A 23,962-nucleotide genomic window follows, 5' to 3' on the forward strand; every position below is an offset into this window, starting at 1 on the left:
GGAACCAATGCCATTTCATGTCCAGCCTGATGCAGCACCATTTGATTTGAGAGCTATTGTTGTGGGGAAGGTTTTCAGTTGATAACTTTTGAAATTTAATTCTGTTCACCAAGTAGGCTTATTAGAAGACATGGAATATAGCATACAAGTCATAATGACTACTTTTATGGTGTGTTTTTGTACTTTTTGGTGATTGGTAGATGACACTATGTCACTACAGGAAAATACACACAACATTTTTTTTTTTAAATAAATACAACAATAAATAGTGACGAATTACAGTTTTTATTTTGGGATGAACTGTACCTTTAAAAGTTGGCTGAAAGGAGAGTAAAATCATCTGTAGAGGGTCATTCTGTTACATCATATAATGTTTTTGTTTTTTTCATTATCAGTGATATGAACCCTGTTATATAAGTTGGCCTGTTGCTCATTTCCAACCTGGATGTGCTTAGATATTGTTCTATGCTCCCTTGAGTCCAATATAGGCAGAAATGATTACACTGCTAGGTTGGGGGTGAGAGGTAAATATTCATGCCTAGAGTACAGAATGCATTGCCCTTTGGGTTTCCACGGATCAAACTTTAATTTCAACAAGCTGGATCAACAACAGCAACAGAGAAGCCACCTGGGATGCCACAAAACAAATTAACTTCAACCTTTATTCTAAAAATTTTTCATGCTCTATTCATTTCCCCCACTTTAAGACCAATGTCATGAATAATGTATTAGCTCTCAGCACACAGACTCCGTTAGAGCCTTTCCACTGCCTGTTGGGAAGGATAATGGACAGATCAAACGCTGAGAATTCCAGCACTATGTGTCAATGAGTCCCAAGTGATTGATGTTCATTCTGCAAAACATTCCGAAATTAAAGGAAGTGACACCATTGTCCTGCCCATCTCTTACAGGGGAGACAGGGGAAAGGCTGCAGGAGAGAGTCTGTCATAGTTACCAAAGGAAATCTTCATATTCTCCCATCTGATTGGCACATTATGTTAAGTTCCTCTTGCAGCTCTTACAACAAGCTGCTGCTGCCAGTTTGAGTTTGCTGCCAGTTTGGCTTCCTTCCAAGAGGAAAGAGAAAAACCTCATCACAAGTAGCGACTGTAACACAGAGCGCTGGGGGCACAGATTAATGCAGCGTTGATTAGTTTGTGGATTGCGGAAAGACTTCAGAGCTGCATGAGTTTCATAGTTTCCCTCATGTTCTGGCACTACAAAAACAGACCTTTCAACATCAATATAAAGACTTCCGCTTTGCTTTAAAAGAGTGGAGACAGGAGCTATTTGTCACAATTTTTACTCTAATGAAAATTTCTGAGAACCATTTCCTACCTTGAAGCCTGACTATTTACTAAACCTTTTTTTTTATTTTTTTTTAAAGCTGCAGTCCGTAACTCTTTTTGGTTAAAATCATCCAAAATCAATTTTTGAGCAAGTACATAACCAGCCAGTGTTCAAAACTATCTCCTTACTTTAGCCCGATTCACAACGGTAAACATGTAATAATGTTTTATAATTTGGGTGGTACTGGTGGGTTTCCGTGGGAAATTCGAGCATAAACATCTGTTTACATAAAGAAGGAGTCCCAGCTAGTAGGCAATATGGCATGTGAGGATGTTTCTGGTGACGGATCATTTATAGCCTTTTCTCACAGCAGCTGGAATAATTAAATTTATCATCTTGATGGCGGATTATAATCCAGAAAGGTCCAAATGTCAATCATCAGTGACAACTGGAGATTCATCCTGAGTAAAAAGCAAAAGATTTCGGACTGCGGAGTGGCTACAGAAATTGTAATATACAGGTAACGCTAATACACACTAAATACAAATAGTCACGCAATGCTGATGTTGTTAACATTAACAATTTGAGAACAAAGTATAACAACAATTTGCACGGCTTGACGTGATCCGAGCTAAGCGATCGTTAGATTTAATCACCATTGGCAGTGCGATTTATTGTGGGCTAATGCTTTTTTCTCAGTTGGTCAGAACAAAAGTGGCAGATTTGTTACACTTGTTGACATTTTCTGGTGAAAATTCTTATTTTGGTCATACTTCCAAGATGTAGAATCTGTGATTCCTAAGTACAGTATCCACACCGGTGTGGTGACTGGCAGCAAACATTAGATTCATCCACGCTGAGGAGCCGTGGCGATGCACAACCCACGTAAAGATGAGAATTCTGCAAACAACTGCAATTGCAGGTTTCAAACAGAGATGGCGACAAAGAGGCAAAACTTACGGACTGCAGCCTTAAACTATAAAAAGCTAATATTTTTACTTTTATTGTCCAGGAAAATCAGTTCAATTACAGTTCATTGACTATATTGAGGCATTATAGTTGTCAATAAACATTGAATTATGAATACTTTTTTAACTCTATCTATTCTAAAGTAAAAAATAAAAAAAATGTCTATGAAACATACCCTTGTATTCCAGTGTTTATTAATATTTTGAATTAGTTTTTATATTTATATTTTCAATTTTCATTTTAATTTTAGTTTAGTTTTAGTACTTTTGTTATGTGCTTTTGTCATTTTATTACATTTTTAAAAAAATGTTTCTATGAAGCTTTCATTTATTTTTATTTCAGTTTTAGTCATTTTAGTACTTAAACTTATTTCAATCATGACAACTCTCGAAATAGTTTTAGCACGTTATTGAATATGGCAATGTCTGAGGATTTTGGGGGCTCTGGAGAAGTTTTGACATGCCCTGACATTTGTGCCTTTTTCAGTTGTTCATAAACATATTAATGACAAAAGTGTCATTACACTGTATTCAGCACAAACTAGGCTACAATAATATGTGAGAAACATGTATGTACATGTTTGTGTTTTTGAAGGAATAACGTTTATGCGTGGTTATTGAAAAAACAAAAAAACTTAGTCACTGAAATAAGGCCAAAAAAAATAAAAATTAAATCTGTGTTCACACGACTTCTGGGTATTGGAGGTTGTAGACTAGAGTTTTTGCTTCAAAATGATGTAAAAATTATCCTGCCTACTCATTCATATAAAACAATAGAGAGATTTACATTTTCTAAGACATTTTTTTGTCAAGAAACACAGTATGTGTGGAGGTGTGAATCATCATGAATAATGCTGTGAGAACCTGAGAAGACAAAAGATTTGCATAATGAGCTGCATAATGAGCTCCTTCAGTCAGGTAGGCTGTGAAAAAACCCTCTGTGATCATGCTGATAAGAGGATTAATGTCCACTCTTGACAAAAAAAGCATGATTTTTGTGATCTCATGCATGCATGTATTATTGCACATCATGTGAAGAAAATTTTGTATAGGCCTATGTTAAATTACAGTACCAGTCAAAAGACTGGACACATTTTTTAAAAGAAGTCTTAAGTCTCTAACCAAATAATGGTTTTCTATTTTAATATACTTTAAAATATAATGTATTTCTGTGATGCACAGCGTCTGAACATTCCTACCTCTATGGCATTTCATGTAGGCTAATATATTTGTTATATTATATAGCCTAAATGTTAATGTGCAGTTGACAAACTATACATCATTAAAAAGATCTAAGACTCAAGCTTCACATTTTGACTTTTAAAATCTTATATTGATCGTAATTTATTAATATGCTTAAAAGCATGCACATTTTGAGAAATATTGATGGATTCTCATATGTTTATGTCAATTTTCTATACAGAGGAGTGATATTTATTCAATATTTATTGTCATCACTGTTAGCACTGGATACTGTGTTTTCAATTCATACTTGCAGCTGGAGGGCGCTCTGTGCACCTTTAGTCCACAAAAGAGGCATATCATGTGACATTCCAGGAACTAACAGAGGCTTCCAGAGATCGCTATAACATGCAGATAAACACTTTTAAAGACAATAAATACACGATTGAGATGATGTATACATGTATTGCCTCAGAATTTGCGTCTGAATAGCGCTCACTCCGTGGGTGTGGCCGCATTAGCGGATAATGAGCTGAATCACGGGCGTCTGACATGTCTCTTTTCATACAGATTACATAAACAGAACATTTTTGTTTTCGATTTGACTTACGATTTAAAAACTGACATTTCAACGTTTCTTTAGACATAAGTCTAATTTTTTGTGATTAGTATTCACTAAGTTACAGTTCATTTTCTGAGAACTATCAGATTGGACTTCGTTCAGAGGGAGACGACAGATCACGCATCATGTTTGTTTTCTTTATTTTACAAAAAGCACAACATTTTGTTTTTACTCTGAGTGTACACAAATAAAAGAAGATATTCAACAGATTAAAATGGTGTGTAACTTAATTGTATGTGCAACATTGACTGAGTATTTTGAGTCTCTTTCACACTTGTAAGAAAAAAACCGAGGTGGTATCGCCAGCGATAACTCAGACTCCAGAGTGTTAATGTATTTGGTCTTGGCGGACTAGATCTGCTATGCTGCTGCCGTTGCTTCAGAGCAGGTATGGACTTGATACTGCTAAGAGATACACAGACATGCTGCTGTGAGCATGTAAGATATGCTGCTGCATAAATAGACATAAATCCCGTAAGCAGTAGGCAGGTGGAGCTGGGGGAGGTAGAGAGTTTCAGAGGAACTAATTTGTGCGCTGCAGGACTATAGTCTACACCAAATTCTGAACCAGACTATTTAAATGTTCAGCAAGCAATCTCATTGATCTGCAGGATCAGAAGAGGCCAATCAGCATGTGACATTCGGTAATGATGTGACTGCTTGCAGACTGCATGTAAAGGAGCTATCAGCCTGCGCCCTCTAGAGTTTTATAACTGAACTAGATATTTATTTCAGTTAGTTGCCAAGGTTTCCCATTTCAAGTTTGTTTTATATCTAAAATCTATATTTTATTTCTGCTTTATTTCAACTAAAAAGATTGTATTACCATATTTAACAAGTCTTCACACAAACTACTCATATTTATATATGTATTATTTTGTAAATATTGCTATTCATCTGTAATTCTGTGTTTGTATCTAACTCGTAGTTAGTGATATGAAATGACAACTAGCCCAAATTTTCCCTATATAATACAATTTGAGAATGTACTGCTAGTTAGAGAACTTAAGAGAAAATGTATGTGATTTTAGACTGTGCAGAACTTTAAAGTGTGTTATCTATTAGTGGGTCTGAAAGAAGGAAATGTGTCTAATATGTTTAATGTTAAAAAACAACAACAAAAAAACAGTTCACTTATGGTTACAGGGTCACTTTGTCCCAGCTGAAAATGGAAGTGAGCTAAAATGACTGGTAATCATCAGTACTGAAGAGGAGACAGTCATCAGAGTCATTTAGCTTCAGCAGCCAAACACACCAGCCCATCATTACCCAACAGAAACCATTATGATATAACTCCAAAAAGACCACTAACACAGTGCAATTCCACCAGCCGAGTGTAAACGCATGTACACGTTATAGAAAAGTGAAGTCAAAGCCTAATTTTAGAGTATGGTGTGTGTTTAAGACAAACACACACAACTGTTCAGTGATGTGCAGAATGTTGGAGCGCACTGGTAGACTGTGAATCTGTATAAAGCTGTCTAAGCTTATTCCTGTGTGGGGTGTGAAATGTGAGGCTGTTAGTCGAGCGCCACATTTTGTGATTAAAATGACCTACTACTGTTAAAGGATGGTGAGAGAGCAGTGCAGCTGGACTCAGGGGCACAATCACTGACAGTTCACACATCATTAACTCGGTCTAATGTCAGAATAACCTGCAGAGAGGCCTTCACATGTGCTTGCATTACAGAACAGCCAGTGTAGGCACTTAGTATAAAGCCAACACTGCTTTTATGTTTTTAAATGATTATTATATATATATATTTTTTATCTTTCGCTTATTTTTTAAATGTATTTGAGCTGATTTTTTTTTTTTTTTAATATTCTGCATTCAAAACTGTTTAAGCTTGTGGCATGTCGAATACAAAAAGTAATTTGGAGTTCATTTTATAAAAATCTAATGCACTTGCAATGGAATTCAAGACATTGCACTGGAAACCTTAAAATGAGTATTAATTTCATTATAAGCTACACTACCAGTCAAAAGTTTGGCTGCATTTATTTCGTAAGAAATACAGAAAAAAACAATAATATTGTGAAATATTATTACAATTTAAAATTATGGTTTTCTATTTTAATATACTTTAAAATATAATTTATTTCTGTGATGCAAAGCTGAATTTTCAGCATCATTACTCCAGTCTTCAGTGTCACATGATCCTTCAGAAATCATTGTAATGCTGATTTATTATCAATGTTGGAAACAGTTGTGCTGCTTAATATTATTTTATAACCTGTGATACTTTTTCAGGATTCTTTGATGAATAAAAAATGATGAAAAATTGAAAAAAAAAAAAAAAAAAAAAAAAAATCATCATTTATTTAAAAGAAATCTTTTGTAACAATATACAGTTTGGGGTCAGTATTTTTGTTTTCTTTCTTTTTTTTTTTGAAAGAAATTAATACTTGTATTCAGCACGGATGTGTTAAATTGATAAAAAAAAGTGATAGTAAAGATTTATATTGTTAGAAAAGATTTATATTTTGAATAAATGCTGTTCTTTTTAACCTTTTTATTCATCAATGAATCCTGAAAAAAGTATCACAGGTTCCAAAAAAATATTAAGCAACACAACTGTTTTCAACATTGATAATAACGGAGTATCAAATCATCATATTAGAATGATTGCTGAAGGATCATGTGACACTGAAGACTGGAGTAATGATGCTGACAATTCAGCTTTGCCATCACAGAAACAAATTATATTTTAAAGTATATTAATATTGATGATTTTAATGTTGATTTTAAATTGTAATAATATTTCACAATATTATTGTTTTTTCTGTATTTATTATGAAATAAATGCAGCCTTAATGAGCATAATAGACTTCATTCAAAAACATTAAAAATAGTAATGTTTCCAAACTTTTGACTGATAGTGTACATTATTTTGTATTTTATACCATAATATAACCAGAAAATAAGGAATTATATATCCAGCTGCACTACTGTTCAAATGTTTAGGGTCAGTAAGATTTTTTTAAAAAATATATATTTTTGCAAGAATTCTCTTATTTTCTTTTTCTTTCTTTCTTTCTTTCTTTCTTTCTTTCTTTCTTTCTTTCTTTCTTTCTTTCTTTCTTTCTTTCTTTCTTTCTTTCTTTCTTTCTTTCTTTCTTTCTTTCTCATAAATGATATTAAACTTTTTAACGAGGCAGGTTTCTGGTAAATGCACACCTGATTCTAGATCAGTTTGAGTAGTAGTAGCTAGTGGAATTGTTTGGAGATCTGCTTAATCTCCAGTTCCTCTTTGCATGCCCTTTTCCTGCCTCAGTCTGACTAATGTGGTGATCATTGTTATCAGCTGTGCTGGCAGAGTATAAAGCCTGTGTAAAGAGTTGAGCAGATGCAGTAATATAATTTCTTCACTTTGTGTATGTCCATTTCTCATGATTTGTTTTTACTCTCTAGGTGTCCTATTTGACTCTTCATTGGGTGTCGTGAAGCCAGGACACCTTTCTTTATATTTTATTTGTTTTCTTTAATCTCTTGTTGAGTTCCATCTGGGAGACTGCAGTATGGATCGTAACAAGATTTCTACATTTCATTGAAGAGGAGCTTATTAGGAAGTAATTTGATTTTTGACAGCCCAATATGCGTTCAAAAAGCAAGTAATAGAAGATTAAGTTTTTCCAATGAGAAATCTTCCTCTCTGATTGTCATGCTGAAGTGCTGGTTGACCTTTGAAAGTGTGATGATTCACTATTCATGTAAATGCTCTCAGTGTGGAAAAGTAATTCCTGACTAATCACCTGCTTTAGTGACAGCTCATGTTAGAGACTGACAGGCACATCCAGAATTCATTGTCTGTGCATAGCATTTTTGGAAAAGCTTTCATACTATTCCTGCAGTATGTTGACACAGAATGTAAATGTATACATTGGTGCTTACAACCCCTTGAACTATTTGACCTGGATGCTGCCGTCTTTTCTTTTTAGGCTCCATAGTTCAATGCCATTTGATTGATCTCTATATAAGAATGTCTTTGAGTAGACAAGGAAAAACACAATGTTTTAAAGAGCTCTCTAAAAACAACTGCAATCATTTTCTGTAATATAATAAAGGCTATGCTTGAATGACAGTGTAGTAAATAAGTCAAAAGCAATATCAGCTGTGATTTTTAGCACATTTTATATAATCAGACTGTCATAATTAGACATTTCTTCACAAAATTACAAAAATGTTAAATAACTTTATTTCTGATTAATTAAACATGTAACACAATTAGGTTGTGTCTCAACAATTTTAGCATAGTATTTCACATACTACTAATAAAATAGTACACTCTTAGAAATAAAGTTGTTTTTTATTGAAATCTATGATTTTAACATCCATGGAACATGGTCATTCCACAAAAGGTTCTTTATCAGGGAAAAAGGGGCCTCATTTATGAAATGTTGTGCAGAAACCGTCCTAAATTTGATCTTACGATCATTTCTCAGATGTGCATGTACGTGTGATTCATAAAACCTCTCTTTTAGATGTGAAATCTATAAATCGCAAAAGATCTTGAACTTTCGTTCAGCTGAATGGTTTTCGTTCTCCGCGTCATAAACGACGCATAATTAATGTCATTTACATATAAAAGATCACCAGTCATTGTCCAAATCCTTAGCGAACTGCAAGAATAGCTTAGATTTCCAAGAACCTGCAGTTATCTGACCAGGAAAAGTGTGTACGTCTGCTCAGACCCTGACGTGGCTCTAAGCACTTTCCCACATCAAAGACCGTTTCTATAAATATGAGCGCTGGCGTGGATTTAAGTGTATGCACGCTCTAAGATCAAATTTGTGCGTACGCACACTTTATAAATGAGGCCCCTGGTTCTTTAGATTTTTAAAATGCTCTTAACACAAAGAAAAAAAATTAACTGGAACTGTTCAATGAAAGGTCCTTTGGGGATCCAAAAAGTGTTCTTCTATGGCATTGCTGTGAAAACACACTTAAGAGTGTAGGCAGTATATAGTGAGCAGCAAGCAAAATGTTAGTATTCCATTCTGAACACAGTCCAGGGTTTGTGTTTGAAAGTGTCATGATGAAGTAGTAACACCAAAATCATGCTTGGCCGCATCTTTATCGACTGTAGTTCTTTATTGTTGCAGCCTTTAAATCAATTCCCTGCAGGGGTCATCTTTATATTAGGAGATTATTTGCTGTTCAGTGAAATTAATCAGTGCTGCAGGTACAGATATAGATAAACAGGATGAAAACCACGTTTAGCTCACAGCGCTCCATATGGCAACATAAATAATTAACAGCGCACACACATTTACTCTTGACAAAAGCACAGCATCAAATCCGTGTTATTATTATAGGTTGTGTGAGTGTTGATGCAGATATGACAAATCAGTGCCTAGTGGCTAATCAAAAAATAACAAACTATATTTAGCCACATTTCAAGCTGCCATGAAAGGAAAAACAGCATAACTCAAATAAGATGAATTCCTAAATGAAGGGCACATTTTGAGACATTGCTGAAAACTTTTCTGAAACTCTAGTAAGACAAATGAAAAATGATTGGGGCCTTTGTTTCAAGAGATAAATCTGAGAAGCAGGAGTTTCTTTCGATTTAATCTCATTGGTAGAAATTTTGGTTCCCTGAGATAACTGTCTCTGATACTTATGGGAAAAACTCAGTTTTGTGATTGGTTCACCTCAGTGCACCTGCACCAAATGGCTTTTCAAGCCAAGCTTTCCAAAGCAGGCGGGGCCGACTGCCTACTTAAATCACGCTGAAAGCCATTTTCGTCAGAATTTTTCAACTGAGGAGTGGTAGTGTCGATTCACGCGTAGGCGTAGTAGCACGGCAAGTTACACAATGCTTTTTCCCATTATCTCAGGGAACCAAGGTTATGTTAGGAACCAGAACATTCCCTTTTGGTGTGGCATCTGCTCACTTTTAGTGGAGGGGAAAGCAGAGCATAATAACCTGTCCTCTAAAGGGCGTAGAAAGCACCATAGGCACTCTGGCCTAAGGACAATTTCACTATCATTGGGCACAAACTCGAGGCAGGAAGTGTCCACTGAGCCTGCAAATCACCAACTCGTTTGGTATGCTGCAATAGCTGCCACATATAAGTTGAGTGTGAATTTATTATCCATGCCCTTTTCAAGCATAACTTTTAAACTTTTGCTGAGTAAATTGGCAAAGGAAGACCTACACTAGAGCTTAATTTTGTGAAGAAAGCCAAAGCTTTTTAAAGCATTTCAACCACAGCAATTAAGTAATAGCCTATCCCTGGATGACAGCAACAATCAGACGGAGCCACAGGCCAGTCCCCCATAGGGTGCCTCAACCCGTCTTGGAGGCGTCCATCATGACTACTATTCTTCTGCAAACTGAGCCCAGTTCTACCCACAACTAATACAGATGGGGAGATTTCCAGGGGATCAGAGCTTTGGTGCAGCTGTGGGTCACCCTGAGAATGAGACGGCCCTCATGCCACACTCAAGGTGGGACGCGGGCCTTCAACCAGTGTTGCAGTGGCCGCATATGTAACAGACCCAAAGGGACTACTGAGGAGGCTACTACCATGAGGCCCTGTAGCTTCTGAAATTATTTTAGGGGGAGGCTGTCCCCGATTTTGAATGCCGCCGTTAGCATCTGAATTTTCAGAAAATGCTCCCGTGAAATCCAGGTCAAATTGGATCAAATCGAAGACTGCCCCCAGGAACGAGATGCATTGACTGGGGTACAGTGAGCTTTTACTTAGATTGATCCTGAACCCCAGACTTTCCAAGTGGCTGAGGAGCAGAGATCTGTGCGCAGATAGTTCCTCCTTCTATTGGGCTAAGGGCAGCCAATCGTCAAAGTAATTCAGTGTGTGTACTTCCATCTGAATCAGGGCGAGAGGGCAGCATCCATGCATTTTGTAAAGGTACACGGAACTAGGGACAGTCCGAATGGTAGGCAGTAAATTGGTAAGCCACCTCTTTAAAGGCGAATCTCAAGAAAAATATGTATCTTTCAGATCCACTGATAAAAACCAATCCCCTGGGCAAATCTGCAATAGGATTTGTTTCAAAGTTAGCATTTTGAACATCTGTCTTATCAGAGCGTGGTTCAGACATATCAAATCGAGGATGGGCCTGAGGCTGCCATACTCAGAGCATGTACTTCGGTTTGGAGGATGTGAGCATCAGCCTCCGAGACTGAAGTGTGAATGGGTCTGCGAGAGAACTATAGCGAATAACCCTGTTTGATTATTTCTAAAACCCAATTCAGCACACCAGGAATGGCTTCCCAAGTCTGGCTCTGGACAGCGAGGAGTTGCAGAGTCACATGTGGCAACTCGCCACACTGTGGCAGGAGACTAATGCCTGTGATAGGGTAGTGAAGATGAGGAATGCTTTTCTTGTGAAGGTGAAGGTTTTTATTTGACTCGCTATAACAGTGGAAGGAGGTCTCAGGCACTTACCACTGGTGGGGTGGACCCAGTACTGACAAGAAACACAGCGCCTCCAATGCCCGGAAATGAACAGGGGGTCAGGAGGTGAACACATGGTTGCTATGGGGATGGTCTGGTTTGGCAGGACTCCTCCTCCTCCCCCTTGTGCCCAAAACATCAGGGCTGCTTGGGCTGCTCAGTATTCAGCACTAACTTAGGATGGGGTCCCTGCCGTTTGGGAAACTGGTAGCGCTTAGCTGGTCGAAAGCTCTGCTTCACCTTGGGCTCCACCTTGGGCTGAGTGGACACAAGAGCTGGCTTGGTGTGCTGCTGAGTCAGCTTAGGGCAACTGGAAGCAGCAGAAGAACTAGCCTGCTTCGGTAGGAAGTGGAGCATAGCCTGTGACGACTTCTGGGCCGTTGTGAAACACTCAGAAAAGCCGTCCACTGCAGAACCAAATAGACCCAGGGGACAGATGGGGGAGTCAAGGAGGGCTGTCTTGTCGGTGTCCTTGATCTCCGTCAAAGACATTGTGTTGTCAAAACCCTCCTTGGAGCCGCCAAATGAAACCATGCTGCTCGCACCAGATGAGGGGCGCTGGTCATCGCAGGTGAAGAGCACTGGTGATTGAGCATGCTGAGGGGAGAGAGAGGCACGCGGGCACTGGGCCAACGTGAGCTCGCTGCAGCCTTGATACTCCAAACTGTGGCTCCGCAGTTTCTTCAGTCTCAGCACATTCGTGATGTGCATTTTTATACAAGTTTACTAAGGGTGTAATCACAACCAAGCCCGAGCTCGATTGTCCCAGACCCGTTATAAACCCAAAAACACTCGAATCACATTAATTGAAGTGTACTATCCCAAGTAGTAATAAAGAGGTTTGCCATTGTTATGATGACAGTAGCGCATACAAAAGTAGTAACTGTTCCGTGCTCCGGCACGGTTAGCGTTCACACTACATGTGTACTGCGCCCGATCCCAACTGAACTGTGCTCTGGCCCACCTCTTCCAAGCAGGCCAGGGACATCTAAACGAAACGCACCCAGGCATGGTATGGAGCAAACACACTAGTCAAACGAACCGGGCTTTGGGGGTCAAACACACTCGGGCACAGTTCAAAGCTCCTAGTTTGAGTACACCCTAAGACAGGGGTGTCCAAACACGGTACTAGAGGGCCACTGTCCTGCAGAGTTTAGCTCCAACCCTAATTAAACACACCTGAACCAGCTAATCAAGGTCTAACTAGGCATACTAGAAACTTACAGGCAGATTTTTCAAAGCTGGTTGGAGCGAAACTCTGCAGGACAGTGGTACTGAGTCTGAACACCTCTGCCCTAAGACAAGGGCTGCATCCAAAATAACATACTTCCCTACTATATAACATGTCAGTATGTTCAAATTCCCAGTGTTCATAAAATAGAAGACTTATTCAAAAGAAGTACATACTCTGAGAGTATGCAATTTCGAATGCAGCCAAGATCAATTCTCTTCTCTAAGATCTCAAAGATCTGACTGAAATAGAACTGTCAATCGCACAGGAGAGCGATCTATCAGTAAAGTCCCAAAATGAGAGTTCAGTGAGACTGCAGCACTGTGTATTGGAGAAATCATGCTCATTCATTGGAACACTTGTCTCTGGACCTCTGAGAATTGCGGGACATCTGGGACCGTCCTCTGAGATATATGATAATTACTGATGTGCAGTAGACTAAGGCAAATGCAGTATACTCAAATGAATGGGCATTAGTTACTTGGCAACATAGGACAAAGAAACATACTGCAAATATAAAATTACATATGAGTCAGCTATTAAGGGGCAACTATAAAGTTCTTTAAAGCAATGACATGCAATTATATTTCACACCTCATAATTCATCTTAATATACACACTTGCTAACAACAGGAAACAGAACTAAACCTGACTTGTGTAATATTCTCAACATGATATTGTTTCTCATAGTTCAGAGGATAACTTAGCTTGGATAGTTAGTTTAAAAATTTCCATGTAACCATAGTTTCCACTCAACATCAAAGCTGGTAATTTTGTATTAGCCACCACTGTCATTCACAAAAGAAATTAAAATAACAAAAAACTGTGGCAGATGCTATGGATACTCTTGGCAAAAATTCATATAGGTTACATCCTCATATTGCATACACTGTGATAACGTCATTTAATAATACATTTCCATAATCTTTTTATCTTTTTCTTTTTAATAATAAGTAAATAAAAGTAAATAAATATGAATGCACATTTTCTTTTTTTGAATATATGAATGCACCTCTGTGAAGGTTTTATTATAACACCCTTATCATGAAGCAGTGAATGTCATGTAATAATGTGAAGTCATGGTCATGTAAAGCTGAAATTTTAAGTTTACATGACAATGATGTATTGAATACAGAAATGTTTTTCCCATTTCCTTTTTTTTCGCGTACATACGACAATGTTGTCAAAATGATTCATGTTCACACAGACCCACAAAAATGACTAAAACAGTGTATTAATCATGCCAGGACAGTAGTTGGCGATGTCACTTTGTAAAGAAAAACTATGTGCCTATAGACTGAACATGTAATACACATGCACACGACGTCACCGTTTTCACAAATTCACATTTTTGTAGTTTACATGGAGACAATAACGGTACCATTTTTTAAAAACTTGTTGCTCTTTGAAACCAGTTTTTAAGTTTGCATTTTCAGGCCCCCAAAACACCATTGTCGTGTAATTGAACGGATAAAACACTTTCCGTTTTTAGTTGAAAAGGATGTCATGTAAAGTCCCCTTAGTGTCAGCCAGTTTCACAGGTGAATATTTGACCCCAAGTGACTATACTAGTAATTGCTCAGTTAACTGTTTAATTCTCTGATAACAAACAGTAAGTATTTAAATCTAAATTTAGCTTGTCATCTCTTTTGTCTTTGGAGTGACAGTGTAAAAGTAAAGTCTTTGCTGTCATTTCTGGATGAAATTCTCTCAGATAATTTATATGCTGAAAAAATAACAGGAGATGCATGGTTGTCATGGAAACATGAACCGCAATTTAATGCCATACAAGCAAGCATCTGTTTTTTTTTTTTATCAAATTAAGCAAAACCTTTGAATAACACAAGCCAGAGCTCAAAGTTAAAGGCACACTGAAGTGTCTTGGAACGTGCAGCATTATTCAATGTGTTGACGTAATTTCAACTGAAACAGGAAGACAGATATATATCGAACAGCCCCGCCCCCTTTTTTTAATAGCCAATAGCGTTTTGTTTATGTTACAGCTCGGCCAGAGCCATTAGACTCAGTAAAACCTCTGTTTCCTTCTAATCTCTAACCGTTTCTCCTCATAATGTCCTATATATCGATTATATACAGCATTCTGTGCAGAATTCAAATGGGTCCGATACCTTTTGTGGTCTGAGCCGACTCGCGCATATAATCTGCTCTGTGCTCTCGTGTCTCTGGACCGGAGCAGACTGCTCGTGTTGCGGCAGTTCATGTGACACTAACGCGAAAACGGACTTCATTCGCGTCAAAGGAAAGCATATTTACACTGACTGAATCTTTCCCTATTATCTAAATAGTGCACTATGTGCCATTCACCATGTAGAAACTAGTAAATGTGTGAACAAATGACCGATTTCAGCCGAGGCTTCAGCGTCTTCAGTGTAGGAGGTGGCGGGACTTCAGATTCTAGAGAGCATTTGATTGGACCGAAGATTTGACGAGAAACTGAAGTGTGATGTGATGTCAGGAAAATCCGTGATCCATTTTAGCCGAAGTGAGAGACTGTAAGTTTTGAATGCTTATATCTCCTAAATGCAAATTTTGTCATTGTTTTGGAACACACCAGCTTATTCATGACCTTCAGGCTAACATATTCATACTAAAAGCTAAAAAACTAAAATTTTGATTTCAGGGGGACATTAACATGCAGGCATGTTTTCTTTGAAAGCACACTTAGCAGATTTGATTTTAATGCAGTTTAATGTAACTGTATGTAAGGTGTGTAATGTAAGCTGCTGATAAAAATGAGTTTTGAGAAAAAGGTAACTTCTGAGGCGATTGTGGTGAATTTAACAGTAGTGCTTAGGTTTAGGGATATGAACAAACCGCTAACCCTAAGTAGGCTATTAAACTTATCAAGTAATTCTCTTTCACATTTGTGAAAAAATTTATATGGTATCTACTGTGAATAAGGTCCATTATTATCACCATAGCAACCTACTAACAACCACTCAAACCATCTTTGCAACTGCATAGCAATACTGTAGCATCTTATGGATGGAGAGTGAGTTGATGGATGGATGGATGGATGGAGAGTGAGTTGATGGATGGATGGATGGATGGATGGATGGATGGATGGATGGATGGATGGATGGATGGATGGATGGATGGATGGATGGATGGATGGATGGATGGATGGATGAGTGGGTGGATGGATGGATGAGTGAGTGAGTGGGTGGGTGGATGGATGGATGAGTGAGTAGGTGGGTGAGTGGGTGGGTGAGTGGATGGATGGATGGATGGATGGATGAGTGGGTGGATGAGTGGATGGATGGGTAAGTGGATGGATGAGTGGATGGATGGATGAGAAAGAGGATGAGTGGATGGATAAGTGGATGAGTGGATGGATGGATGAGTAAGTGGAGGGATGCGTGAGTGGGTGGGTGGGTGTATGAGTGGATGGATGGATGGATGGATGGATGGATGAGTGGATGGATGGGTAAGTGGATGGATGAGTGGATGGATGGATGAGTAAGAGGATGAGTGGATGGATAAGTGGATGAGTGGATGGATGGATGAGTAAGTGGAGGGATGCGTGAGTGGGTGGGTGGGTGGATGAGTGGATGGATGGATGGATGAGTGGGTGGATGAGTGGATGGATGGGTAAGTGGATGGATGAGTGGATGGATGAGTAAGAGGATGAGTGGATGGATGGGTGAGTAAGTAGATGGATGGATGAGTGGGTGGATGAGTGGATGGATGGATGGGTGGATAAAGATGAACTGACTCAGAATGTAGTTTTTTCTGTCATTGTCCTTAATGAAATACAGGTTGTTTTTTATTGTAATTTTAAGTTTAATCTGTTAAATTTAAAATGTTTCTTTCATATTTTTAAAGATGGCAATCACAGCTGCTATTTTTTTTTCTATTATAATTTTTTTTTACCAACTTTTTTTTGGGATACTGCAGGGATACAAACTCTTTAAAAAAAAGCAACAGCTTTAGTACATTTTTCAAATAACCCGACAGAAAACACTTGATGGCGGTGTATAGTTTCAGCATGTCCTCTGGATTCATTTCTGACTCACAGATACTCTCTGTCACTGTCTTTTGTGATATTACCGTACTAATAGAGTCACAGATAAACTATGTGCTCATCCTCTTGCACAGCATAATTCAATCTAGACTCTAAAGCAACCTGCTTAAAAGACAGTTGTCCTGATTACAAGGACAAAGGACAAAACGTGTGGTTCATGTGATGTGTGCATTGAAATATGCCTGAATGAATCTGCCTTGAGTTAGTTAATTGAACAAACAAACTCAATCTAGGGAGAGATATTTTGAGAATTTCAATCAGCAAGGCGTACCTTCATTTTGTGTAAAGAGTAAATTTTCACCATCTGTGAGAGGCCAGTATCGTGTGGGTTAATTATCTAGATCTATCATGCCTAATGAATTGGAAAAGTGAAACACATTGACCCAACATCTGTAGCATTCTTCCAATGAGTCACGGAGATTTTATCATCAAATCTAATTCATAATTAAAGTGCATATTTTGCACCAAAATGCAGCCAATCTCTTTCAATAATTAATGGAGCCTTTCTGGCAGGAGATCAGATCATTCTCAACCTCTCTGGAGGTTGCTACAAGACAGTGAGTTTAACAACACTGTTTTTTTGTAGAGACATAATGTATGTCTTAATTTGTCTTAACAAGCTTAAAATTTCATATTTTTCTGCCCCTTGGCAGTGATCTAAGTAAAAGATTTTCGAAGATCACGTCAGTCAAATCAACGAGACTGTTCTAGAACCACAGCAATAAAGTTATGAATATTGTTTTGTAGTAATATGCTCTGTGCCCACCCTCAGTGTCTGCAACCTGCTTACATTCTACACTGCAGTGCTTGTAAAATGCATCAGGACACTCCAGCTAACCATCGCTACAAATGCTCAGCCCTCAAATACACATTGATTTGAATTGTATGTTACAATTGCAATAAGAGACCACAAAGTCACGGTATGCAACTACTCTCGTCTCAAAAACATGTTCTTCAGACACAATTCTTTAACATTTGTTATGCAACTTGGAACGTGTTGACAAAGAGGTAAATATTACCAAATGTAAGAAAATAATATAGGAGGCTACAGGAGGACTTTACAATTGTAGTTACAGGCTTTCACAGCCACTGAGTTGAAATAGTGTGAAAAGATTCAGAATGCATTAGATGACACATTGGCACATTACATCGTGCTCAGGAGGTCTAAGTAATATCCTTTCCATACCGGCCTATTGCAGTGTTGAATTTATTAATTTAATAAGCATGAAAATCTAGGCATGCTATGATCCATAAAAGTATGGTTAGGGAGGCTGATGAAAAACCTTAACATGGTGAGCTCTGAAATAATGAACACTGAAGGCATGTATCAGTTATCGTCTTTCCATAAAACTTGGATGTAAAAAAAATCTGGATTGACTGCCATGAGATTAATCATATACACATGGCATTTAAAAGAACTTTTGACTTCTCCAATAATCGCAGTTGAACCGGCGCTCTCTTAGTTAATTGCTGCTCCCATGTGGCCATCAGTGAAAACAACCATACAAATACTGTAAATAGGCAAGCAATTTTTTTTAAAGCAAATCCCTGAGTCTTTGTGCTGGATGTTGAATGTGCAATCATATGTCATGATGGTGTAATGCAACTCATTATTATGCCCACCAACCCAATCTCTTACTTGAGGAACATGCAATAGTTGCGCTCTGTTAAAGGAATATTTTCCCCTCATATCAATCAAAGCCTGTTTGGAAAAGACCAACTCAGAGATGATACAAAATTTGTGCATTCCACAGAAGAAAGAACGTCATGCAGTTTGGAATGAAATGAGGATGACAGAGCTTTCAGCTATTCTTTAAACGAAAACAGTGATGCACACATAGGCTTCGGTGTCCTTTGAGACTCACAGGATGCTGACTTGAAAGGCAAGAGTGATAAAAAAAAAAAAAAAAAAAAACATAATAATTTTCAGTTTCCAAAATTCAAAATCTGAACACTGCAGACCAGCTGGGATCATGAAGCCGGTTTTATTAGAAACAAAACATACAATACTGCTAGAAATGGCTCATAAATATCAGAGCGACAGACAGAGAGGCAGCTTACAAATTCTGCAAGTCTGTTTGGAAAGGGGCACTCAACCTTGCGCTGAAACACAAACCATCAACAGCAACGAGACGAGGGATGCGCACAGGTTTTAAAAATAAGCCATTGTTCTGCGCTGTTGACTGGAGGCGGCGTTCGAACGCTCATGCTTAATTGGCTACATTGGCACTGCTTTCACCTTCCTTGACTAGGCAAACAAAAGAATCTGCTGCAGGTATGCTAAAACGAGCTAGTTTCCTCCCTCCGTTCAACATGAGGTCTCATCACAGAGCTTTATACGCGTAAACATCAGATTTGAAGCAACAGTTCAGGCAAAAAATAAATGTTCAGTCATTTACTTACCCTTATGTTGTTCCAAACCCGTATGCTGTTATTTTTTGCCGTAAAACACAAATAGCTTTCAAATAATTGTTTCTTGCTACAAGAAAAAAGCACAATAAAAATAATTGAAATGACTTGTGCACTAAATTCCAGGTTTTCTGAAGACATATAATAGCTTTGTATGTGAAGCGTAAAATCCATCAACTAAAAACGGCATTGGTTTGTGTTTGCGTAGTAAGCGAAATGCCATTTTTGAATTTTGGAGGCAAATGTAGACTAGACAGTGAAAGTTATCATATGGCTTCAAAAGAATTTTTGTCTAAATAACAATTCAGTTTGTGTCCAAGTACAAAAAAAGGCAGCATATGGGTTTGGAATGCATAAAAACGAGTAAATAATGACTGAATTGTCATTTTTGTGTAAACTATTTCTTAAACCATGTAGCCACTTCACTCACATAGCTAAATTAATTCATTCTGATTAAAACAGCAGCAAATATCTTGTCCTGATGTATACTCAACATGTAGTGTTATGAGGATGCAGCATTTGCCATTTTTTAATCATAATTGAACATTAAAGAATGACGCTGCCATTTAACGATTGACTCAATCTAGGGCTGGGCGATATATCGCATGCGATCGTCACACGCATTTCGTCAGTAAAGCCGGTTCCCTGATTACCGCTAAATCGCCATCACCTGCTTTCAAATGGAGCGGCATTTAATAGACAGAGCCGTAGATCACTGACAAGCTACGCAATATTGCGTTCATTATCGAAGGCGATTCATCTGCGATTTGAACGCGATATTGCGTGGCTTGTCAGTGATCTACGGCTCTGTCTATTAAATGCCGCTCCATTTGAAAGCAGGTGATGGCGATTTAGCGGTAATCAGGGAACCGGCTTTACTGACGAAATGCGCGTGACGATCGCATGTGATATATCGCCCAGCCCTAACTCAATCTCTCTTTTCAAAGGTCTGGGCTCTACATATGCATGATATAAATGGGAAAAACTGAGAGCAGTGCCAATGTGATCCTGCTGGCTATGTGTTATTGAGAAAAAGATTGACGACTGAAGGCTCTTAGGCAGCGCTGGACACTGCCAGCTTTTTCAGATGATCCATAAACACCTGAAGACTCACGTCGTCTGTGAGAATGGGTGCGCCAGACTCCTACACAAACACAGGAAATGTGATTCAATCAGCGGCAGTGAATATTAGAAAAAGCCGAAATATGTTTATATAGTTGTATAACAACAGCTCGTTACAGTAGACTAATCAATATTCCTCAAAAAGGAAATGCGCGTGTGTTGGTGAGATATACAGCACTCACCTGACCCCATGCATACATGTTGTTGTGAGTCTGAGAAGGATTAACTTTGGAGAGGAGGAACCGAGCCTGGAGGGGGGAGAAAAATGAATAAATCTTGGTGAAATTTCAGACCCTAAAAACAGTGTATTAATATGCAGAACAGCAGCCAAGTCTCAATAACCCATTACAGTCATTTATTCACAAGCAGCGTTTAAAAATCCTCGAGGGCGAGTTTCTCAAGTGTAGAAACTGACTGAAGAGCTGTCAGAAGAACCGTTTTCAAAGTAGCACCTTCCATTTAAGCTGTCATTAATCAAGGTTAGAGAAAATGGAGGTGGTTTTGTGAAAGCAAATTATAAATATTTTGCACTTACTCTAAAATTACTGATTCAAGCAACTGTTGTTCGCCATTTAACAACATGGTTCTTTGAAATCAAATCTATTATTTAAAAGAACAGATAGATCTGGCTGTAAAAATCAGTTTTAACATAGTTGGTAGATCTACATACCCACACATGTTGGGTTTTCATATTTTATGGGGACATTTCATAATCATAATGATTTTAATACTGTTGAAACGTAGGGTTTACCAAGAACACACACACACAAACAAATCTGTGACCAAACATCAGCTGAATTCCATTTTCAAGAGCCAATTGCACTTAAATGTTGGCTGCAACACAGAATGATCTTTGATTTGTTATGCTGCTTGGCAACCATAAACTGCCATCAGGCTAATGAACTACATTACTTGGCAGAAGAACTGCTTGTTTGTTTGGGTTTTCTAATTATAATGAATCTATTTAACGGTTTATTGAAAATTGCCATATTTTAACTTTCTTCCATTCCATTTAAAAAAAAAAGCAATAAATAACCATGTTACTGTGATTTTTAGCATAATTAAGAGGGTTCTATTAGCTGCCCCTGCCCACCTAGACAGCAATTTAAGGCATCATTGGTGTGTGCTCCCAATATGAACACTATGTCAAAAAAGAGGCAGAGACATTATGCTGACTAAAATCTTAGGCATTAAGAGGGGAAACCGAAAATGCATTGTGGTGAGATGAGCGAAAACATTGGTTATACTCTATTTTGATGGTGCACTTTAGACAACATACTAACTTTTTTGACCAAAGAGCCTTTTTTTTTTTTTTTTGGTTAATGCATTTTTCTAAAAGAGCCACAGCAAAAAATAATATAATATTATAAAAACATGTTTTTTTTTCATCATAGTTATTATTATTCTAAACTTTTTATTAACTTCGGTAGGTTATATAACAAAAGGAATTGTAATTGGCTGCTTTTTCTGCAGTTTCTGCACATTGCTAGTGATGTGTCTAATTTTTTATCGATTATTTGTTGGTAAAGGCTGAGAGACCTGATTTTTGTCAGAGCCATTTGTAGCTCGCAAGCCATAGGTTTCCAACCACTGAACTAAACTATTAGGTTAGGGTTAGTAGAATATATTGACATGTACTTGAAAAGATACTTTAAGTCAGTAGAATGTCTGGTGCGGGACCATCAAAATGAAGTGTTAGCAGATATTAAAGGATTAGTTCACTTCAGAATTTAAATTTCCTGATAATTTACTCATCCCAATGTCATCCAAGATGTTTATGTCTTTCTTTCTTCAGTTGAAAAGAAATTAAGTTTTTGAGGAAAACATTCCAGTATTTTTCTCCATATAGTGGACTTCACTGGGGTACAACGGGTTGAAGGTGCAAATTGCAGTTTCAGTGCAGCTTCAAAAGGCTCTACACGATCCCAGTCGAGGAATAAGGAAACGCATTACGTAATCACGTTGGAAAGGTCACACGTGGCGTAGGCGAAAAACTCCATATCATTTTCTCCTCTGACATTGTTGTTTTACCTTTTTTTGTAAAGGCCGTTTGACTCTGTCTTTGCATGTTCGCTTTGTAAACACAGGATCGTTACTTTCTCCTACGTCACGCATGACCTTTCCAATGTGATTACGTAATGCGTGGAGCATTGCAGAGCTAGTGCAAGAAGAGCATTTCTGGATAAAAAGTATATAAATTTTAATTTCTTTATAGAAAATGACCAATCGTTTCGCTAGACAAGACCCTTATTCCTCGGTTGAGATCATGTAGAGCCCTTTAAAGCAGCACTGAAACTGTAATTTGGACCTTCAACCCGATGTACCCCAGTGAAGTCTACTACATGGAGAAAAATCCTGGAATGTTTTCCTCAAAAACCAAAATTTCTTTTTGACTGAAGAAAGAAAATGAGTAAATTATCAGGAAATTTTAATTCTGAAATGAACTAACCATTTAAAGTCCCCATGAACCGGAAGTTGCAACTTTACTTCAGTGTTGTGACGTATTTCCAAGTGAAATGGAATATTGAATAGAGGGCAAGTTTTTATTTTAGCGCACCTCCTCTCCATCTCTTGCCCATAGCAGACTAACGGTAGGAGGGGAGTGGTTAAGGATATTCATCCAAAGCCATCAAACTGACGTCATCAGAGAAGGAATGCCATTCCAGAGTGGATGCAAATTTTCAGATTTTGATTAAAGATTAACACAACAAACAATTTTCATGATGACTTTAAGCAGACTTCTACTAATACTCTAATACTCTAGAGAAGTGGTTCTCAAACTTTTTAGCATGGAGTACCCCCTGAAGGGATTCCCATCCTTCTGCGTACCCCCTCTCTTCCACTTTGACTGCAGTCACACCTTTTCCATTAAGGGACAATATTTGCCCCCTAAATTGATTTTCCAGTGCATATTTTTACGTTTATGAATAACTTTATATAAAAAATGTTTAATAGAGAAATATGCAATGATGGTAAAACGAAGTGATACTTTTAAATATTAAACTAAAACCGCCAGTAGGTGGCAGCAAGTCACTGTTTTTATGAGTGAGTCATCGAGTCATTCATTCAGTAACGAAGCAAGTGGCTGTGAATGAATCATTGAATCATTGACTCTCACGATTCGTTCAAAGCCGCATTCGTGTGTTGTAGTTCTGCTCTGGTTTTCGTTAGAAATATGTTTTCGTTGCAAAATAGAGTAAATACTGACAGTACTGTGCTTAAAATGTACGTTTTGTTTTTTGACCTGTTGTATAACAATGCACGTTTGCAGTCATGTGGATATTTGGGTACAACTGCATTCTTCCTCGTTATCAACATTAAATACAAGAACTCACACAAGGTATGTTTTTGTATCGAAGAAAGTTTGAGTCTTAAATTGATATAAATCCACTATCTGTGTCTGTATTTGTTCTTCATGCAAGTGCTAAATCCCCACTTTTACAAAGGTGCATTGTCGAGAACAGCAGTAATTTAGCGCATCATATGCATGCTGCTTGTGTGGATACAGTCATTTTTGACTGCAAACGATAAGGTAATTTGATTAAATGTACTGGATTTACGACATTTTGCCAATTAGAAATACATGCTCGGTTTTAATATTATTTTAAGGTATGGTAGAGTTAAATTAACTACTCCGCATTTTGTTCGCATACCCCCTTTTGTCA

At 37.8% G+C, this 23,962-nt stretch overlaps 1 protein-coding gene across 2 annotated transcripts in view; it reads right to left on the bottom strand.

Annotated features, from left to right (window-relative positions):
* Positions 1-20,025: 20,025 nt before the first annotated feature.
* Positions 20,026-23,962, bottom strand: part of sec23a (Sec23 homolog A, coat complex II component) — a 33,843-nt gene continuing 29,906 nt past the window's right edge. For both annotated transcript variants that reach the window (XM_048190964.1, XM_048190965.1), the window contains exons 19-20: positions 20,480-20,545; positions 20,026-20,319 (exon numbers count right to left, since the gene is read on the bottom strand). In XM_048190964.1, the coding sequence (XP_048046921.1) occupies positions 20,230-20,319; positions 20,480-20,545 (156 nt within the window). In that variant the 3' untranslated portion in view covers positions 20,026-20,229. The remainder of the gene's footprint in view (positions 20,320-20,479; positions 20,546-23,962) is intronic.

Source organism: Megalobrama amblycephala, linkage group LG5, assembly GCF_018812025.1.
Source record: "Megalobrama amblycephala isolate DHTTF-2021 linkage group LG5, ASM1881202v1, whole genome shotgun sequence".
NCBI lineage: Eukaryota > Metazoa > Chordata > Actinopteri > Cypriniformes > Xenocyprididae > Megalobrama > Megalobrama amblycephala.